Source organism: Mauremys mutica, chromosome 10, assembly GCF_020497125.1.
Source record: "Mauremys mutica isolate MM-2020 ecotype Southern chromosome 10, ASM2049712v1, whole genome shotgun sequence".
Classification (NCBI taxonomy): domain Eukaryota; kingdom Metazoa; phylum Chordata; order Testudines; family Geoemydidae; genus Mauremys; species Mauremys mutica.
In genome coordinates this window covers 37,512,563-37,528,284 of record NC_059081.1, presented here as the reverse complement: position 1 = coordinate 37,528,284, position 15,722 = coordinate 37,512,563, and the positions used below count along the sequence as shown (strand labels likewise).

At 40.1% G+C, this 15,722-nt stretch overlaps 2 protein-coding genes and 1 long non-coding RNA gene across 9 annotated transcripts in view; 1 reads left to right on the top strand and 2 right to left on the bottom strand.

Annotated features, from left to right (window-relative positions):
* Nucleotides 1–4,383, bottom strand: part of BBS5 (Bardet-Biedl syndrome 5) — a 19,999-nt gene extending 15,616 nt beyond the window's left edge. The window contains exons 1-3 of one of the 3 annotated variants that reach the window (XM_045032694.1): nucleotides 4,186–4,338; nucleotides 2,568–2,793; nucleotides 286–368 (exon numbers count right to left, since the gene is read on the bottom strand). In XM_045032694.1, the coding sequence (XP_044888629.1) occupies nucleotides 286–364 (79 nt within the window). In that variant the 5' untranslated portion in view covers nucleotides 365–368; nucleotides 2,568–2,793; nucleotides 4,186–4,338. Of the gene's footprint in view, nucleotides 1–285; nucleotides 369–2,567; nucleotides 2,794–3,700; nucleotides 3,818–4,185 lie in introns of all 3 variants that reach the window. The other 2 variants (XM_045032695.1, XM_045032693.1) reach the window with 2 other exon arrangements.
* Nucleotides 4,339–15,721, top strand: LOC123378641. 5 transcript variants are annotated; one of them, XR_006582691.1, is made up of 5 exons: nucleotides 4,339–4,958; nucleotides 7,367–7,510; nucleotides 8,325–8,456; nucleotides 9,594–9,665; nucleotides 14,902–15,721. It is a non-coding gene; the product is annotated as an uncharacterized LOC123378641 (long non-coding RNA). The 5 variants fall into 5 exon arrangements; XR_006582690.1 differs by lacking the exon at nucleotides 14,902–15,721 and adding an exon at nucleotides 12,442–12,559; XR_006582687.1 differs by lacking the exon at nucleotides 14,902–15,721 and adding an exon at nucleotides 11,351–12,466.
* The window catches only part of LOC123378640 (collagen alpha-1(XXVIII) chain-like), a 69,824-nt gene continuing 62,735 nt past the window's right edge, over nucleotides 8,634–15,722 (bottom strand). Inside the window, exons 28-36 of the mRNA XM_045032696.1 lie at nucleotides 15,642–15,722; nucleotides 14,731–14,766; nucleotides 14,279–14,315; nucleotides 13,488–14,045; nucleotides 12,404–12,633; nucleotides 11,518–11,584; nucleotides 11,336–11,428; nucleotides 9,958–10,146; nucleotides 8,634–9,458 (exon numbers count right to left, since the gene is read on the bottom strand). Of these exons, the coding sequence (XP_044888631.1) occupies nucleotides 9,451–9,458; nucleotides 9,958–10,146; nucleotides 11,336–11,428; nucleotides 11,518–11,584; nucleotides 12,404–12,633; nucleotides 13,488–14,045; nucleotides 14,279–14,315; nucleotides 14,731–14,766; nucleotides 15,642–15,722 (1,299 nt within the window). The 3' untranslated portion in view covers nucleotides 8,634–9,450. The remainder of the gene's footprint in view (nucleotides 9,459–9,957; nucleotides 10,147–11,335; nucleotides 11,429–11,517; nucleotides 11,585–12,403; nucleotides 12,634–13,487; nucleotides 14,046–14,278; nucleotides 14,316–14,730; nucleotides 14,767–15,641) is intronic.

The window sequence follows — 15,722 nt, the reverse complement described above, 5'->3', positions numbered from 1 at the left end:
CACCGCAGCAAGACAGGGAAGCGGAGTCAACAGGGGAGCGGCAGCGGTCGACTCGCCGCCATCCTCACAGCCAGGTAAATCGACCTAAGATACGCCAACTTCAGTTACACTATTCGCGTAACTGAAGTTGTGTATCTTAGGTCGACACCTCCCTTCCCTCCCCCCTCCAGTACAGACCTAGACTAAGAGTTTTCCCATTAACTTCAATGGCAGCTGCTTTAAACCCTCAATGATTAAATAAATTAGAAGTTAAGAAAATGAGAATTTCATTAGGTACACACTTACCTCTGTCTCCATTATTTCCTTTGGTATCTTCAATAGAATCTAAACAGTCTATAAGAACCTCTCCTGGTCTCATTTTCATTTGTCTAAAACAAGGTAATTTTATTTGTTTTGGATATTATCATTTCATTTATTCATTTCCATTTAAACAGATCACAAAATACTATGGTCTAGACACAACAAAATAAGGTATAATTAAGATATTATTGGGTTTACTCTCTTGGGCCCTGCAAAGTGGTGATCATTTCTACTCCCACATATTCCCTTTCTTAACACCTTCTCCCCAACAAATGCAATAAGAGCTAATGCTGTAAGAGCTATACATGTTTGTCATATCTGAAAGTCAGGTCCTACTAGGTATAATTTCAATGGAGAGGAAATACAATCTCATAAGTCCATGACAGTGATGCCTGTTGGTATACAGTTCAAAGCTCATGTTGCTTTTTAGATACCAAATTAAATTTCAATTCCCTGCCTTATTTGCTGTCTACTCTCACTTATGGGTTTTCTTTTGGCATTACTACTTTAAGTATTTTGTCACCTAGATATTTGGTTGGGTGTTGAAATTCATGATGATACACCATCGGGGTGGGTGGAAGGCCAAAACAGAAGGGGGACACCAAATGAACATAACTGCATGGAAACAACATATGGAAACAATAAACCAGCACTACTGAGTCAAATATATAGTGCTAATGTGTTTTAATTCAACTGCAGACAACTGAGAAGAGCAAGCAATGAAAATTTTGCCAGGTTTTCTTTTCTTTTTTCTTTGCAATTTACCATATGTTATTTTTAGTCACTTGTGAATCAAGAGAAAATATTTTAATAATACTTAACACTTATTTATATTTTCAAAGTGCTGTACAAACATTACTTTCACGTTCATTTTTATGTTGTGCAGCTAATTTTATAACTGATTGGGAGGACATGTGGCACAAGCCACCAATATTTGGAACAAAAGAATGTGAACCAAGGATTTGCTAATATGGTAGAAATATCACAGTTTGTATAAATGTTTGCAATAAGAGTAATGAATTCTAGGACTACCGTGTTTTTAAAAATACGTTTAACATTATGCAGCATAGTAGCTGTGTCAGTCCTTGTCTGTCTAGTATTACACAATTGTTTCTGGCATTGAACATAGTGGCAGATGGCAAATTAATAGATGAGTAGGTAAACAGTTCTACAAACTCTCTGTCCAAATGGGTCAATCTTGATCAAGAAAGAGTTTTACTGTTTTTTATAAATATTTCTAGACCACAGATTTTAGATTTTTACTCTAATCTAAAAACCACAATGCATGCAGTTCTAAGTCCAGACAGGATTACTGCAATACACTCTACATAGGATTATCTAAATGGTAAGTCTGTTGCCATAAGCTGGAGCTATTACAGTGACTTTATTGTTATTCAGGCTGAACTGAAGGGTTTTTTCCTACTTGTTGTTTTAGTGCAGTAGCTCTCAACCAGGGGTAGGCAACCTATGGCACGCGTGCCAATGGCGGCATGCGAGCTGATTTTCAGTGGCACTCACATTGCCCGGGTCCTGGCCACCGGTCCGGGGGGCTCTGCATTTTAATTTAATTTTAAATGAAGCTTCTTAAACATTTTAAAAACCTTATTTACTTTACATACAACAATAGTTTAGTTATATATTATAGACTTAATAGAAAGAGACCTTTTAAAAAACATTAAAATGTATTACTGGCACGCGAAACCTTAAATTAGAGTGAATAAATGAAGACTCAGCACACCACTTCTGAAAGGTTGCCAACCCCTACCAATCTTTCCAGAATATTGTACCCCTTTCAAGAGTCTGATTTGTCCTGTGTACCCTCAAGTTTCACCTCAACTTAAACTTATAAAATCAGACATAAAAATAGTGTCACAGCACACTATTGTTGAAAAAAATGCTTACTTTCTCATTTTTACCATATAATTATAAAATCAATTGACATATATTGTACTTGCATTTCAATGTATAGAACAGTATAAACGAACCAGTCTATGAAATTTTAGTTTGTACTGACTTCACTAGTGCTTTTTATGTAGCCTGTTCTAAAACCAGGCAAATATCTAGATGAGTTGGTGTACCCCATGGAACAACTCCAAGTACCTCCAGGGGTACACGTGCCCCTGTTTGAGAACCACTGCTTTAGTGTATTAGCTTAATAAGTACATTTCTTTTGAGTCTACACTCAGGAAAACACGTGCCCTGGGGACCAAATTCTGCTTCAGCGGTAAAGTTCAAATTCCAGAGCAATTTTAATTTTGTTCTCTCACCATGAAGCATCCTTCAATCTTATCCAGCAAACTATGGCTCTTAGTAGAAAATACTTATTGATGTGAACTTTGATTTTCTTTCTCTACCATGATTATTTTAGGATGTGCGTTTCATTATGCTCTTTCAAGGACCTGCTCCATTCCCCAGGCTTTGGCTCCTATGATGTCCAGACACACAGTATAAACTTAAGGATTTTTTTTCAAAACTAAATAGAAGCCAACTTTCCTATAAAAAAGAACAAGAGGCACACTAACTAACTATTCAAGAGATAACTGTATGTTTCTGAAATTGCTTCAGACATCTGACCTTGCACACTAGGGTTACCATAAATCCAGGTTTCCCCAGACATAGCCTCTTTTTTTGAGCCTTCGTTCTCTGTGCAGAGGGATTTTTAAAATAACATGAAATGTCCAGGGGGTTTTCAGAGCAGAGAAGCTGCAGCTCAAAAAGGGTCCCGACTGGCCCCCTTCCCGATTAGTCCCTCCCCTACATCTGCGATGGCTGTTGCTGCATCCTGGGCTTGTGCCAGCCACCCTCCCACTGTGATGGGGGGCAACACTGACTCCCACCTCCAGTGAGTAAACCCCCCCACAAGCTCTCCCTCTTTGGCAGCATCCTCTTTTGGGGAACCAGAAATATGGTAACCCTTCGACACAATGAAGGCCAAAGTGTTCTATAAACAGGGGTCAGATTTGTGGGAGAAGAGAAGTACTCTTCCAAGCTTCACCCATCAGAGTTACCAAAATGAGAAGTTAATCACTCTTAGATTGTGCAGAAGTTCAAAACACAAAAGTGTGCTCTGTGAGCTTTGGTGTGGCTTCAGTATGCCTGTGGGCTCTGCTAGATTTCTTGGGATCATGAGTGTGTATGTGCGGGGCGGGGAAGCAGTATCTTCCAAAATGCCACTTACATGTAGCACCAAACTGAGATTCACTCTTTAAATAGTACAGATCTGTGAAGATACTGCTTTCTTGCATGAGGAATTAAACAGATAGCAATGCTGACACTTACAATCATTGTCAGTAGACATCTAAGTAAATACCTTGATTAAGTGAACGTGGCACACATCTTTGTATGCGGACATCTTTGCATTGGTTACACTTAGTTCACGTTTTTGAGATTCTTTGCTTACTTTTTATTTTAAATGAAAGTGGAGATTCTGGAAAATGGATCAGTAGTTTCCCAGAGGATTTGGTACACGGAATGAGCAACCTACTGCTTGTTTCTGAGCCCTGACTACATCCAGTCCCTAAACGTAAATGGCAGGACTGGGATCTGCGCTAGAACTCCCGCGAGCCTTCAGGCTTTCACAGGGTGACCCTGCACCCCCCTGCACCGCTCCCTTGTAAAAACGGATGCCAGAGGCACATCCGAGCCGGGGGGGGCCCGGCCGCTCCCCGCAGGCACTACCCCGTCGTGCCGTGACCAGTCACCAGCGCGGCCCCTCTCTGGGTCTCTCACCCCTTGCTCCCGGCTGTGCCGGGAGTTGCCTCGGGCCCTAGCGGGCTGGCGGGGCCGGCCCAGGCTCCCCAAAGCGGCCCCGCCACCCTGAGAACCAGGCCCCGCAACGGGGCTGAGGGAGGCTTCGCAGAGGGGAGGCCCGGCGGCGCCACTCACTGCGGGGAGATGTCGAAGCGAACATCCCTGTCCTCCCACAGCGCGTCCAGCACAGACGTCATCACCCCTCGCGGTCCTCGCCAGGGCCCGCCAAAGGCTCCGCGGAGTTCTCTCCCGCCTCCGGCACCGGTCTTAGCAACCGCCCGACGTAGCGCAGCGAGGACCAAACTTCCCAGGCGCGACCGCAGTTGGGAGGAGCTGCCGGCCCCGCCCGCAGAGCGTGGGGTGGGGCTGCTCCCTCCACGCCCATCACGTGGCCTTGTCCCCAAACAGCTCCCGGAGGCGCGCGGCTACCGCCGCCTCACGGGTCGGGGGACTCGCGCCGGAGTTGTGTCCGCTGGCTCAGTGCAGCCCTAGCCACCGCCTCCCCGCTCCGCGGCCGGCTCCCTGCGAGGCGCTGTTCTCCTGGGCTCAGCGGCAGGGGGCTGACCCTCTCCTCCCCCGCCCTCAGCCTGGCACCAGCTTGCCAGGGAATGGACTGTAAACCCGGGTCTGTAACCTGTGCTGACTGGGCAGCCGCTGGGACAACGGCCACCGCCAAGTACTGGACGCTGCTGTGCGGGTTTGCAGGCGGCTCTGCCAATGGAAACCACTTAACGCCTTTAAATGTAGCCGCTGCAGAGGTTTTCTTCTGTAACTGGCAGCTCTAGGGCTCCTGCTGCTGTAACAAGCTTTGGGGACGGGGCTGGGATGGGTTTCAGCCCCTTCAGCTGTTGCCTTGTATTCTCCTCTCTTCCTTCACCTCAGCTCCTGCTCTACACGCTTTCTTCGGGGTAGGTCCTTATGTTTTCAATCTGATTTAGCAAGAGTCTAACTTCTTCCCCTTGCTTTTGTGTAAACTCAGGTTTTGAAGATGCCAAGAGATCTTCATAAAAATATGTTTAGCGATACTAAACTTTAAAAGCTTTTTCAGGATTCATAAATATCTAGAGTTTGAAATTCAGTAAGAACATTTTGAGACATCTAGTCTATCTGCTTCTACACATCTGAATATAGAAAAGCTCAGTTGTACTGGTCCCCCTTCTTTTGCTTAATTTCCACCAGCAACAGTAAAAGTTCCAAAAGAATAAATAGCATCCAAGGATACACAAACATTTATATAATAATATGTCATATCTGCAATCAGGTTACTTTGAAAAAATAAATGATCATCAATTATGGATCAGATAAATAATCAGGTTGTCTGTTACTGATTACTTTTGCCATTGTGCATGTAAATTGAATAGTGACTCTTCAGTCATACTTGATACCATGATATTACTCACATTTTGAACACAGGTGACATGTACCATGTGTTAATACTTTTTACAGTATACATTTCTTGTAGAAAAAAAACCTGTTAAATACATTTTAATGGTTTACTTAAAATAATTTGATTACATACCACTACTTACATTAAGCTATTTTAGTGAAGGATGGCATGATGAGCACCTGTGGCAAGATCATATGCTGTTTGGGGTAGGGACAATGGAGTCCTGATCCCTGACTGGGAGCTGTGGGTGCTAGTGCACTGTAAATAATATTACAAATCTTTAGATAATTTCATCCTTGGTGTAACTCCATTAACTTGACTCTAGTTACCCCATGGATTAATTTCATCCCATGTAGGGTGTGGAAGCCATCAAAGAAATGTAGTGAACTGAAATTTCCCACATGCCTTCCTTTATAAAATTGTTCTTTGTGTTATAAAAGAAAACCTATACATGTCATAACCAAAAACAGTTCTCTAGCTCAAATATCCTTTTTTTACAAAAAAGGAAGCAGTAATATTTTGCAAGGCAAGAGGCTCTGTGTTTGTGGTTTAGCCCTCCAGCCAAGTCACATGTATCCTCCCCTTTCCTGGAGTATCAAAATCCCTTTGTACTAACAGGCTCAGGCAGTTTTCCCATTCACTGCCTAACTGGTGCCACTTCCCCAGTGGATGGTAGGGGGAACCAGGGCCAGCCCTCTACTCTGGGTTCCAGTTTAGGTATCCTCTAATCAGCAGGCAAGTGTGTTCCATTCTGGACCTTTCTCCCTGGAGCATTTTCTAATCTCCTAGCTCCCCCCCTGGTTTTGCCCCAAAACTTCCTCCTCCCAGGGAATAACTGTAGGCTACTTTGGCTCTGTAGCTTCCAGATACATCTCCCAGGGAGTGGCTGCAGACTCCTTGCTGCCAACATCCTATTAATCCAGTCCAGTTCCTTCCTTCCTCAGCTGGGCTCCCTCATTATTAAGTAAGGGGATTACTTAAACCACCTCATCCCCCTCAGCTGTGGCCTGTCTGGTTAATTGGCTGCCTCCTTAGCCTACATTAACCCTTTCAGGGTAAGTGGGGGATAAGGTGGGTATATTAAATGCTAAAAATATGGCCCTTTTTGGAGAACTGCTGCATGCCTTTCTCTCCTGTGCTTCCAGTGACCCCTCTGCTGGGCCTAGGCAGTGAGTAGGAGGAAGCTGCTAGACTTGAATGCAGAGGGGAAAAGAGCTGAACTTTAGTAGATTGGGACAAGGCATCTGAGGGGAATGGAACTGGAGGCTGGCAGCAGGAGAGGGAAACTGAGAGTTGAGATGGGACTGGCTGGACAAAGAGACTGGTATTGGGAGCTGAGGTTGTAGAAGTGCTGAGGGCTTGCAACTGAAGTCAATGTGAGCTGTCCTGTGAACATATAAAGTGTCATACAATGCTAAATACTCTAAAAAATTTTCTTAGATGTCACAAATTAGACTAAGATTCTATAGTGATAAGCGCCCTAGGAAAGCCAATGAGGAAATTAATAATTTTGTCTTCTGAGCAGGATTTGAATAGTGTGCAGTGAATAAAACCTGGGGCCACACATTGAACAATGAGAAAAAAACAAAAATAGCTCACCACAAACTGAGCATTGTTCTTTCTGTGCGCTAAATGAAGCAGGGGTCCTATGGAAAAATAGCCTGTGATCATGTAATTCAAGACTATCATAATGCATATGCATAAGGGGGCTGAATTAAGGTTGCAGATGCAGCCATAATTCTGGCATTTCCTAACTTTGAGTGGTGGGTTTTTGCAAACTTAATATGTTTGGTTTTTTAAACATTTTGAGTATGTGTGTGTATAATATATTAAATAAAGCAAGACTGACAATCACATCAGTTACTGCAAGTAGGAGGAAGTAAGCATAAATATAAACTGAGATAGTATATGTAATATTTAATTTTACAGTACATGTCTCCTCTAGTCCAGTGAATGTAGTGATTCTGAAAAATTCCAAGTACTGCAGCCTGAAGTACTCTCTTTATAGATAATTTATAACACAGCAGCACTTCTAGTTTCTTCATCTGTATTCTGCAGGGATCACCTCTATAGGTAAGACAATAGATCATTTCTTGGTTTCTCTGTTAAGACTGCCAATAAAGGTACAAATAATGGTGTTAGGTTTTGTAATATGGTCAGCTATGTATTTGGAACTGGACTAAAACCAGCAACTCATGTCCTGTAGGCCATTGAAGAATTGTCAGATAGTATCGATATACTGACTGGTCTGGAATCAGAGCTGTGCTCTAAAGATATAATGCACATTGGCTTGCAGGGTTAGTAAAGAGTAAAGCTACAATTCTGTCACAGAGGTCAGATTCCATTGCTTTCTGAGACCTCTGTGACTACTTCCACAGTGACAGGGCTGTAGCAGCTGTCAGCCCTGGGATCACCAGAGCAGCAGGCAGTGGTCAGCCCCAAAGCTGCTGGAGCAGCGGCCCCCGGGGCTGCTGGAGCAGCTGCCACTAGAGCACCGGCTCCAGGGCTGAAGCAGTGACCAGGGTTGGGTCATTCCCCCTGGGGCTGGAGCATCAGCGGTCAACCCGTGCAGTTAGCAGGGCTGAAGCGCTCTGACTGTTCCCCCCTCCCCCACAATGTATTTTTAGTAAAAATCACAGACATGTTGTGGGCTTCTGTGAATTTTTGTTTATTGCCCGTGATCTGTCTCCGACTTTTACTAAAAATACCCATGACGGAATCCTAATCTTAGTAATGAGCTATCTAGTTCTCTTAGAATATGTAGGAGTAAGTGTTTAATGAAAGTCCTCACTGATTACATGTAGGAAATGCAGTATATTCCATAAGGGTGAATTGTTACTTCATATATGCTGTAAATTTTGTTGATATTCTGGACTTACTGTTGCAGATATTTATATAAAACCCCAGATATGCAGTGATGGGCAGCGTGTATATGAGTGGAGAGCATAACCTAGAAGGTTCAATCCTGTTAAAATCAGTGGCAGTGCTTCCAGTGACTACAGCAGGAACATGTACAACTGTAAGTGTTAACTTGAACCTGTGTGATTGTTAAATATCATATCAAGACAGCTCTTTAGTTTTGCAAAGTTGATATTATCAATTCTCTCTACTGGCAGTAAAAACAAAATAATTTTATTACAAACAAGCTTTGTAGTATAGAATTTGATTAATAAAAAATACATCATATACTGTTATGCTTGCACATAAACGCAGCAATGCACATGGGCAGTGACTTAAACAGGAATGCAGAATGTCTTGTTATTGTCAGGCCTATGCTGCAGTTGTTCTGAACGTAAGTTAAATGAGATTTTAAAAATGTTGAGGTTAAAATATTAAAATGCATTTAAAAATCAAACACTGCTTTCAGGAAAAACAATACTTTAAAAATAAAAACTACTTTAGGACTGAATTGATCTATTTTAGCAATGCCAGTTACTGTTATAATCCGTCACATATGTTTGTAGGCATTATTAAATAGATTCATCTTGTATTTTACTAGTCAATGGAAACTAAAGAGTTTTTACATCAGAAGTACTATGTTTTTGAATAGTTACAAGTATAATATTTTGCGTGTATACAGTGACTTTCATAGTGATCTTAAAGTACTTTGTAAACATAAATTACTAATGCCTCAGACCCTCCCCATAAGGGAGCAACACTACAGTCTTTCATTTTACAAATGGGTGGATTGAAACAGAGGACATATGTGACTTTCCCAAGATCATGGAACTGTTAATTGGTAGAGCTAGGAAAAAACCCAAGAATCCTCTATGCCACTTCCTCTTAAAATATTGGTCCTTCTCGTTGAAGCTCTAATATTGGTAGATAGCAAGTTGACAGACATAGTGATAACCCTTGAGTAGTATTTGCTTTCAAATTGTAAGTTGATGTAAAGTATTTTGATATCATACTTAAATAGATCACTGTGCAAGTGTAAAAACAGCACTTGTGTAAAACTTTCAGTTTTTACTTAAAAAAAGAAGTTGTCTTTGTTGCAGAATTCAAATCAAACTTTAGTCTTCTGTAACAGAGGGGAAGAAAGTACATAATTATACTGTTTAGAGACTTTTATACAAAAAATAAAATGTTACTTAAACCAAACTATATGTACAATTTAAATTTGCCTACTCTTATAATTTTATTATTTGTTTAACAGTAGCGTTTAGGGACCCCAATCAAGGATCAGCCTCTCATTGTGCTACGTGCTGTACAGATTTGTAGTGAAAAGGTAATCCTTGCCCAGAAAGCTTACATTCTATGTACTACTGAATATGGTCCTGTAGAAAAAATAGTATGTTGTCATGTAATTAAAGCCTGTATTAAATTAAAGCCACAAGTGGGCAACATTAAGGTTGCACAGGCAGGCTTAATTTAGGCATTTTCTATCTTTTGAATGTTTGACTTTGTTAATAACATTCTTTAACTTTTTTTTATGTAATATAAGATACCAGATAATTAACCATATTAGGGAATCACATAAAGTACCAGTTCTTAATGTAGAAAAAATTATACAGTCTTACCTCCAGAATGAAATACACAGGCCTTTTTACATTCATCTTCAGTGTCAAAGCGATTTGCATTTCCATCACAACCGCCATACCAAAACTGAGCACAGGCATTAGCTTGTTTATCATAGTACCATTTTATTATATACACACGACATGACCCTTGATCTAATCTCAATTTACATCGTAGATCCAGGATATTTTCTTAAAAAACAAAGGATAAAAAGAGCTCTCAGCATGTGAAAATAACTTGCATCTCAATGTTTGTGCCTTTTAAACTCTTTTATTGCTGCTAATGTGATAGAGCAATTAAAAGTTTCAGTTGAAATTTTTAAAGATTTTAGTTGAAATTTGGAAGCCTAATTAAATGTGGGCCTTTATTAGATTAGCTCTCATGTTTTTGTGAGTGAAGGTACAAGCACCTTCACAAATCATAAAAATTATAATTAGGAATATTGTGCTATAAAATTATTATCCATACAGACTATTTATAAAAATTTTTTGGAAACATTCTGATAATTTTGGAAGCTAACTGTCAGCAGTCAATCTTACCAGAAACTAAGAGGGAGGAAAGATTGATAGGCTAGAGAACTAGGAAGTATATACGGTATTCGTGCATTGGTACTATGTATGAGTGCTTCTGGTTCTAAAACCCTTATGTTAACTATCTACAATACATAGTCCATCTAAGTTCTGGTACAGCATCCATCACTGTGGTATTGGAGCCCTAGCATTAGAATAGTTATTAGAATCAGAAATTGTATTCAGTGTTTTTTCTAAGATATGCACACTTCGCTTCTAATGGTGAAGGTGGTAATCAAGTACTGCACATAACAGAAGAGCTGATAAGCAAAATAAATCAATGATAAAAGAATGTAGCTGCATCATTGTGAGCTGTGGGATGGGTTAGGTGCCCTGAGTATGTGCCTAGCATCTCTGATGGGTATGTATTGGGGGTCTCTGTCCCACAGCTCATGTTGAAACATACTGAAGCACAAATCATGGATTCACAATACACACAGCTCATGCTGCCACAGCTACATTCTATTTTTGAGGGCTAGTGAAAATATTTCTCATTGTACTGGGAATGACACCCACATCTAGTGCAGACCTTCCCTCAGATTCTTTCTGACCCCGGCCTCTTTTCCTGTTCCCAGCATGAGGGAAACAGCAAGACCTGGCTGTTTGGGGAAGGCAGGGCAAGTTGGATGAAGATGCTGGAGAACCAATGGGACTGAGTCCACTCTAAATCCTAAAATGGTCCCTCCTCCCCATCATAGCTTTACCAAACCTAGGAAATGAATTAGTCCTGAAGATGTAACTCTGATTTAGGATCTTTAATAAAGCTTAATGTTCAAGTAATCACAATTAAAAGTTGAGTATAATGTATAACCTGGTCTGGGTGTAGGCAACACAGAGGAAGCTGATGAAAGAGATGGTGACAGCATTTTGTCTGGCGATGATGATGGCAGTGATGATACCACTACTGCAAGTGAAGAAAAAAGAATTGATTTTTGTCTTGCCTAGATGAATTAGGATGTGAAATAGTAAGGAGCAAGATGATAGTGAAAGTACCTCTGGTGTTCACCAAAGGCAAGGATGGCTGCCCATCTTCATCAACTGCCACAGATGATTCTTTGGTCTGAAACAAATGTTTAATTTTATTTAATTTTAAAATGCTTTTAGGTTAATCATGTCCCTAAAAATGAGGTGGGCTCCTAACGAATCCACAAGTCACTATGATTTTTGAACCTAGGACTAGATTGGATTCTTTTTGGAAACCATCAGTGCTGTTTCTTAAAGTGTTGTTAAGGTTGTTAAGTGATGAAAAATGGCACCATTTTAGTATCCTGATTAGCTCCCTATGCAAATTCAAAGTTAAATCTGTTTATTTTTCTGACAAAAATAAGTTATTTTTTACTCTGATTAGCTAAGTTTGTAGTATTATGTGAGGGTGAACTGTATTCTATTCTAGATCATGCATAAGCCAGAGAATTGTTATCTAAATTTTGGTGGTGAATATTGGTTTCTGGTGGTGATGCATGAGCCAGAAGAATACAATTTGACTCTCATCCCAAGACAGGTTTGTGGTTTTGGCTGTTTCAAAATTCTGTAATCAGAAAAAATATAATATAGAATCATAGAGAAGAAATGCCACTTCTTAATTATTTTTCAGAGTATAACAGCCCTTTCAATATCAGTACAAATGTATTATGTTAAACATGATTGTAATAATCCTTGTCTCCTCATGGATATTGTTACTATTGTTACTATGCTGCATCAGAACTCTCATTCACAACATATAGCTCTCAGAATTCCCAGTAAGGTATAGGAGAAACTTCACTAGCTCAACCAGTAGAGGGAACTGGGTGGGGGGAAATCTGATATACTGCATCCATTAGCAGACAAGGATGTACATACAAGCCAGTTGGTTATTAAAATAAATGAATCATTTTTATACCGGAACTAATGGTTGAGAAAGCTTGCTTTCTCTCACAGATGTTCCATGGCTGTCTGATGAAACTGATTGTCCATTAACATTGTTGATGCTGTGAAGTAAGTAACGTGAAGAACCGGAAGACAGTGAATGGATAGATGGTCCACTTATGCTTGCACCATTTCCAATACGATTATATATTAAGGCACCATGCTCGTCTTCACAAAACTGGTTTACTAATTTGGACTCCAAAGCTTAAAGAACAGAGAACAGCATTATTTATGGAAATAGAGACTCAAACAGGAAATAAGGTTATTTATATGCCCTAATAATAATTATTAATTTTCATTATTTATTAATTAATAATACAGACAGCCCGTCTGGAGTATTCACCATAAGTCGTCCAGCTCCCTCAGACCTCCATTACTTGTACTCCAATGTACATGGCACATTGTGGCATAAAACAAGATCTGTGTCTCTAAACTCAGCCAACTGTGCTTATTCAAAAGCCTCTGAATCTCTTAAAATATCTCTGTCATTACCTCATAATAGGCCAATCTCGCTTGCCTTCATCCCATGGAAGAGAGTAAGAAATCAGGATTTGTCTCAGTGGGCCAGATTCTGGCTCCCAGCTCTGGATGCTTTGCATTATGCCAGTGGTGCGAATCAGCAGGACACCTGGCTTAATTGTCTATTTGGGAATTTCCATTTTGTAAGTGGAACCTGTGGCTGGCATTGAACCAATGTAGAAGCTCAGTACCTTACCTCTACCCAGCCCTTTCGCACAGCTGGTGTCACTAGACCATCTCAGTGCTCCTGCAATTCCCAGCTGCCAGAATGACTCCATTTGGCATGTGCAGCCTAGTGTAAATTAGAGCAGTCTTTGGGCTGCTCTAACTTATGCTATGGGTTGGACCATTTCTTTACCAGCCTCAGAAACTGCTGCACCCCATCCCTCAAGATGCACCCAGTATAGCTCAAAATCTAGGCCAAGATCTCTGGAAGTTTACACAGAAAGAAAAACAAGCCATTCTTTCCATTGGACAAGTTTAGCATGCTCTGGATTAATTTACAAATATTTAACACAATGAAAACAAAATGCACTCACCTGGAAGAGTATTAAAATCATCAATGAGATACATATGTTCTCTGTCAGGATCTGATGCAATCAGATTTAGTTCACGCAAGAATTCAACTTGTGTTGGATCTGAAGTATTTACAATTCCTATTGCATACATTTCAATGTTGGTTGCATGGGCCTCTCGGACAGCAATATCCAGTTTAATAGCCTCTCTCTTATCTGCCTGTCCATCTGTTAATACTATAGCTACTTTTCGCACACCAGTTCGAGCACCAAAAAATCCTTCCTGTGTTGCTTTGCGGATAGCAGTTGCTGTATATGTACCTTCCCCCATATACAGCATTTTTCTAATTGCTTGTTTCACATCCTGTTGGGTTGTGTACCTGTTAAGTCCAAATTCTAGCCGAACCTCTAAACTGTAGAGTACAAGACCAATTCTGGTAGCATTTCTGCCTACAGTTACTCTATCTACTAAAGCAGTGACAAAGTCTTTAATTATCTCAAAATTTTCTGGTCCCACACTTTCAGAGCTGTCAATCACAAACACAAGCTCCATAGGGATTTCCTTACATTTAATACCACAGCCTGTAGAGGAAGAATAAAAATCAGATCATGATTAGTTCTGAATTTATTATTATACTTACTCGTGTGTGTATATATAATAGATATTACTTCCATTATAGCTTGAATAGAGCTTAATATATTATTATATACTAGCTATGCAATGATAAAGTTATTCTGTACTCATGGTGGAAGAGTAGAAGGTAAAAGTAAATTAATAAACAGGATCTGAAATGTAAAGTTGATTGAACACTTACCACATATCTCTTTAATTAATTTAATTATATCTTCTCTCTAAGTAAGAAAAAAATAGAAAATAACAAATAACACATTATTTGACAATTGTACACTCTCAGATGACCTATAATATTGTCCTTGCCAATCATTTAATTTCAGATATTTGTTCTGATCAAAAATGCCATAGTCTTTCATGCTGTGAGCTTAATTATGCCTCTGCTGAGTCTGAACTGCATCAGGGCCCCAATTCAATAAAACTCTTGCAGAAGTGTTTAAGTCCCATTGAAGTCAAGTCAGGCACCTTTTGTATTGTTTCTTAAATGTGGATAATGTAGCCGGTTGCGAGACTACTAACATTTTTTTCTCAATGTAAAACTCAGTCAGGAAACATTCCAAATAATAATCCCCATGTGATTCATTAACTCATAACATCTTGCATTTAATTTGTGTCTTTACAACAAGATTTGCTTACTGTTAGGCCTTGCTCTCCCTTGGGTCCAGTACTGCCCTGCAATGAAGACCATAATTTAGCTATTAGCAATTAATTAGTAACAACTAATGTAATTTGAACTATTATTTTATCAGCCTTGTAATTTACATAATATTTAGATAATAACTCTCTCTTTTCTATAAAAATGTACAGTTAAAATATTAGGGCTCAGTCCAACACAGTATCTACCGTCTTCTGGGCAGCACAAGTCCTATGAGACTGCAGCTGTAACTGGAGTCTAGTCAGAAGACTGATCAAAATGCTATGGAGACCAGAAGACCCCAAACCTCCAGTTGCAGAGCTGTGAGTTGCCATCTATCCAGAGAAGAGAGAACTCATGCAAATTACTTCCTGCCTGCCATGCTCTGCAAATGCCAGTTCCCAGAACATTCTGCCTCCCAACCTGCTACTATAGGAGTAGCTGCAAGAACTCTGGGATTGCCATAATTCCCATTTATTGTAAAAAATGAAACAAAACACAAAACAAGAAGCTCCTTGCTGTGATGATTATTTGGGTCTCTCCCTTCATCCGTGTTCCTCAACTCTAGGATTGCCCCCACTTAATCATTTCTCTTTTATGGAGAGGGTTGATGGACAGTTAAATTTGACTTTAGAACAGAACTATGTGGTTGTGTACCTTTAAGTTGATTGACTTTCACTTCTTTAAGGAAGAAGCTGCACCTATTGTTTTGACCTCTGGACTCTCACTGAGCAAGGGAATGTGTATTTTATAAGGAATTCTGTCTTTAAAATCCTTGCATGGTTTGACTTTTTTTTCATAAGTATTTCAGATTATTTGCAATTAAATAGTGATGAAAACACTTTACGCAGCCATATACTTAGGGTGTTTAAAATTTGTTTACAACAAACATTGATAAATTGTAGGAACTCACAGGTTCTCCGAACAAACCAGGATCACCCATGTCGCCTTTTTCACCTTTTCTTCCCCTTTCACCTGCAGCACCGCGATCACC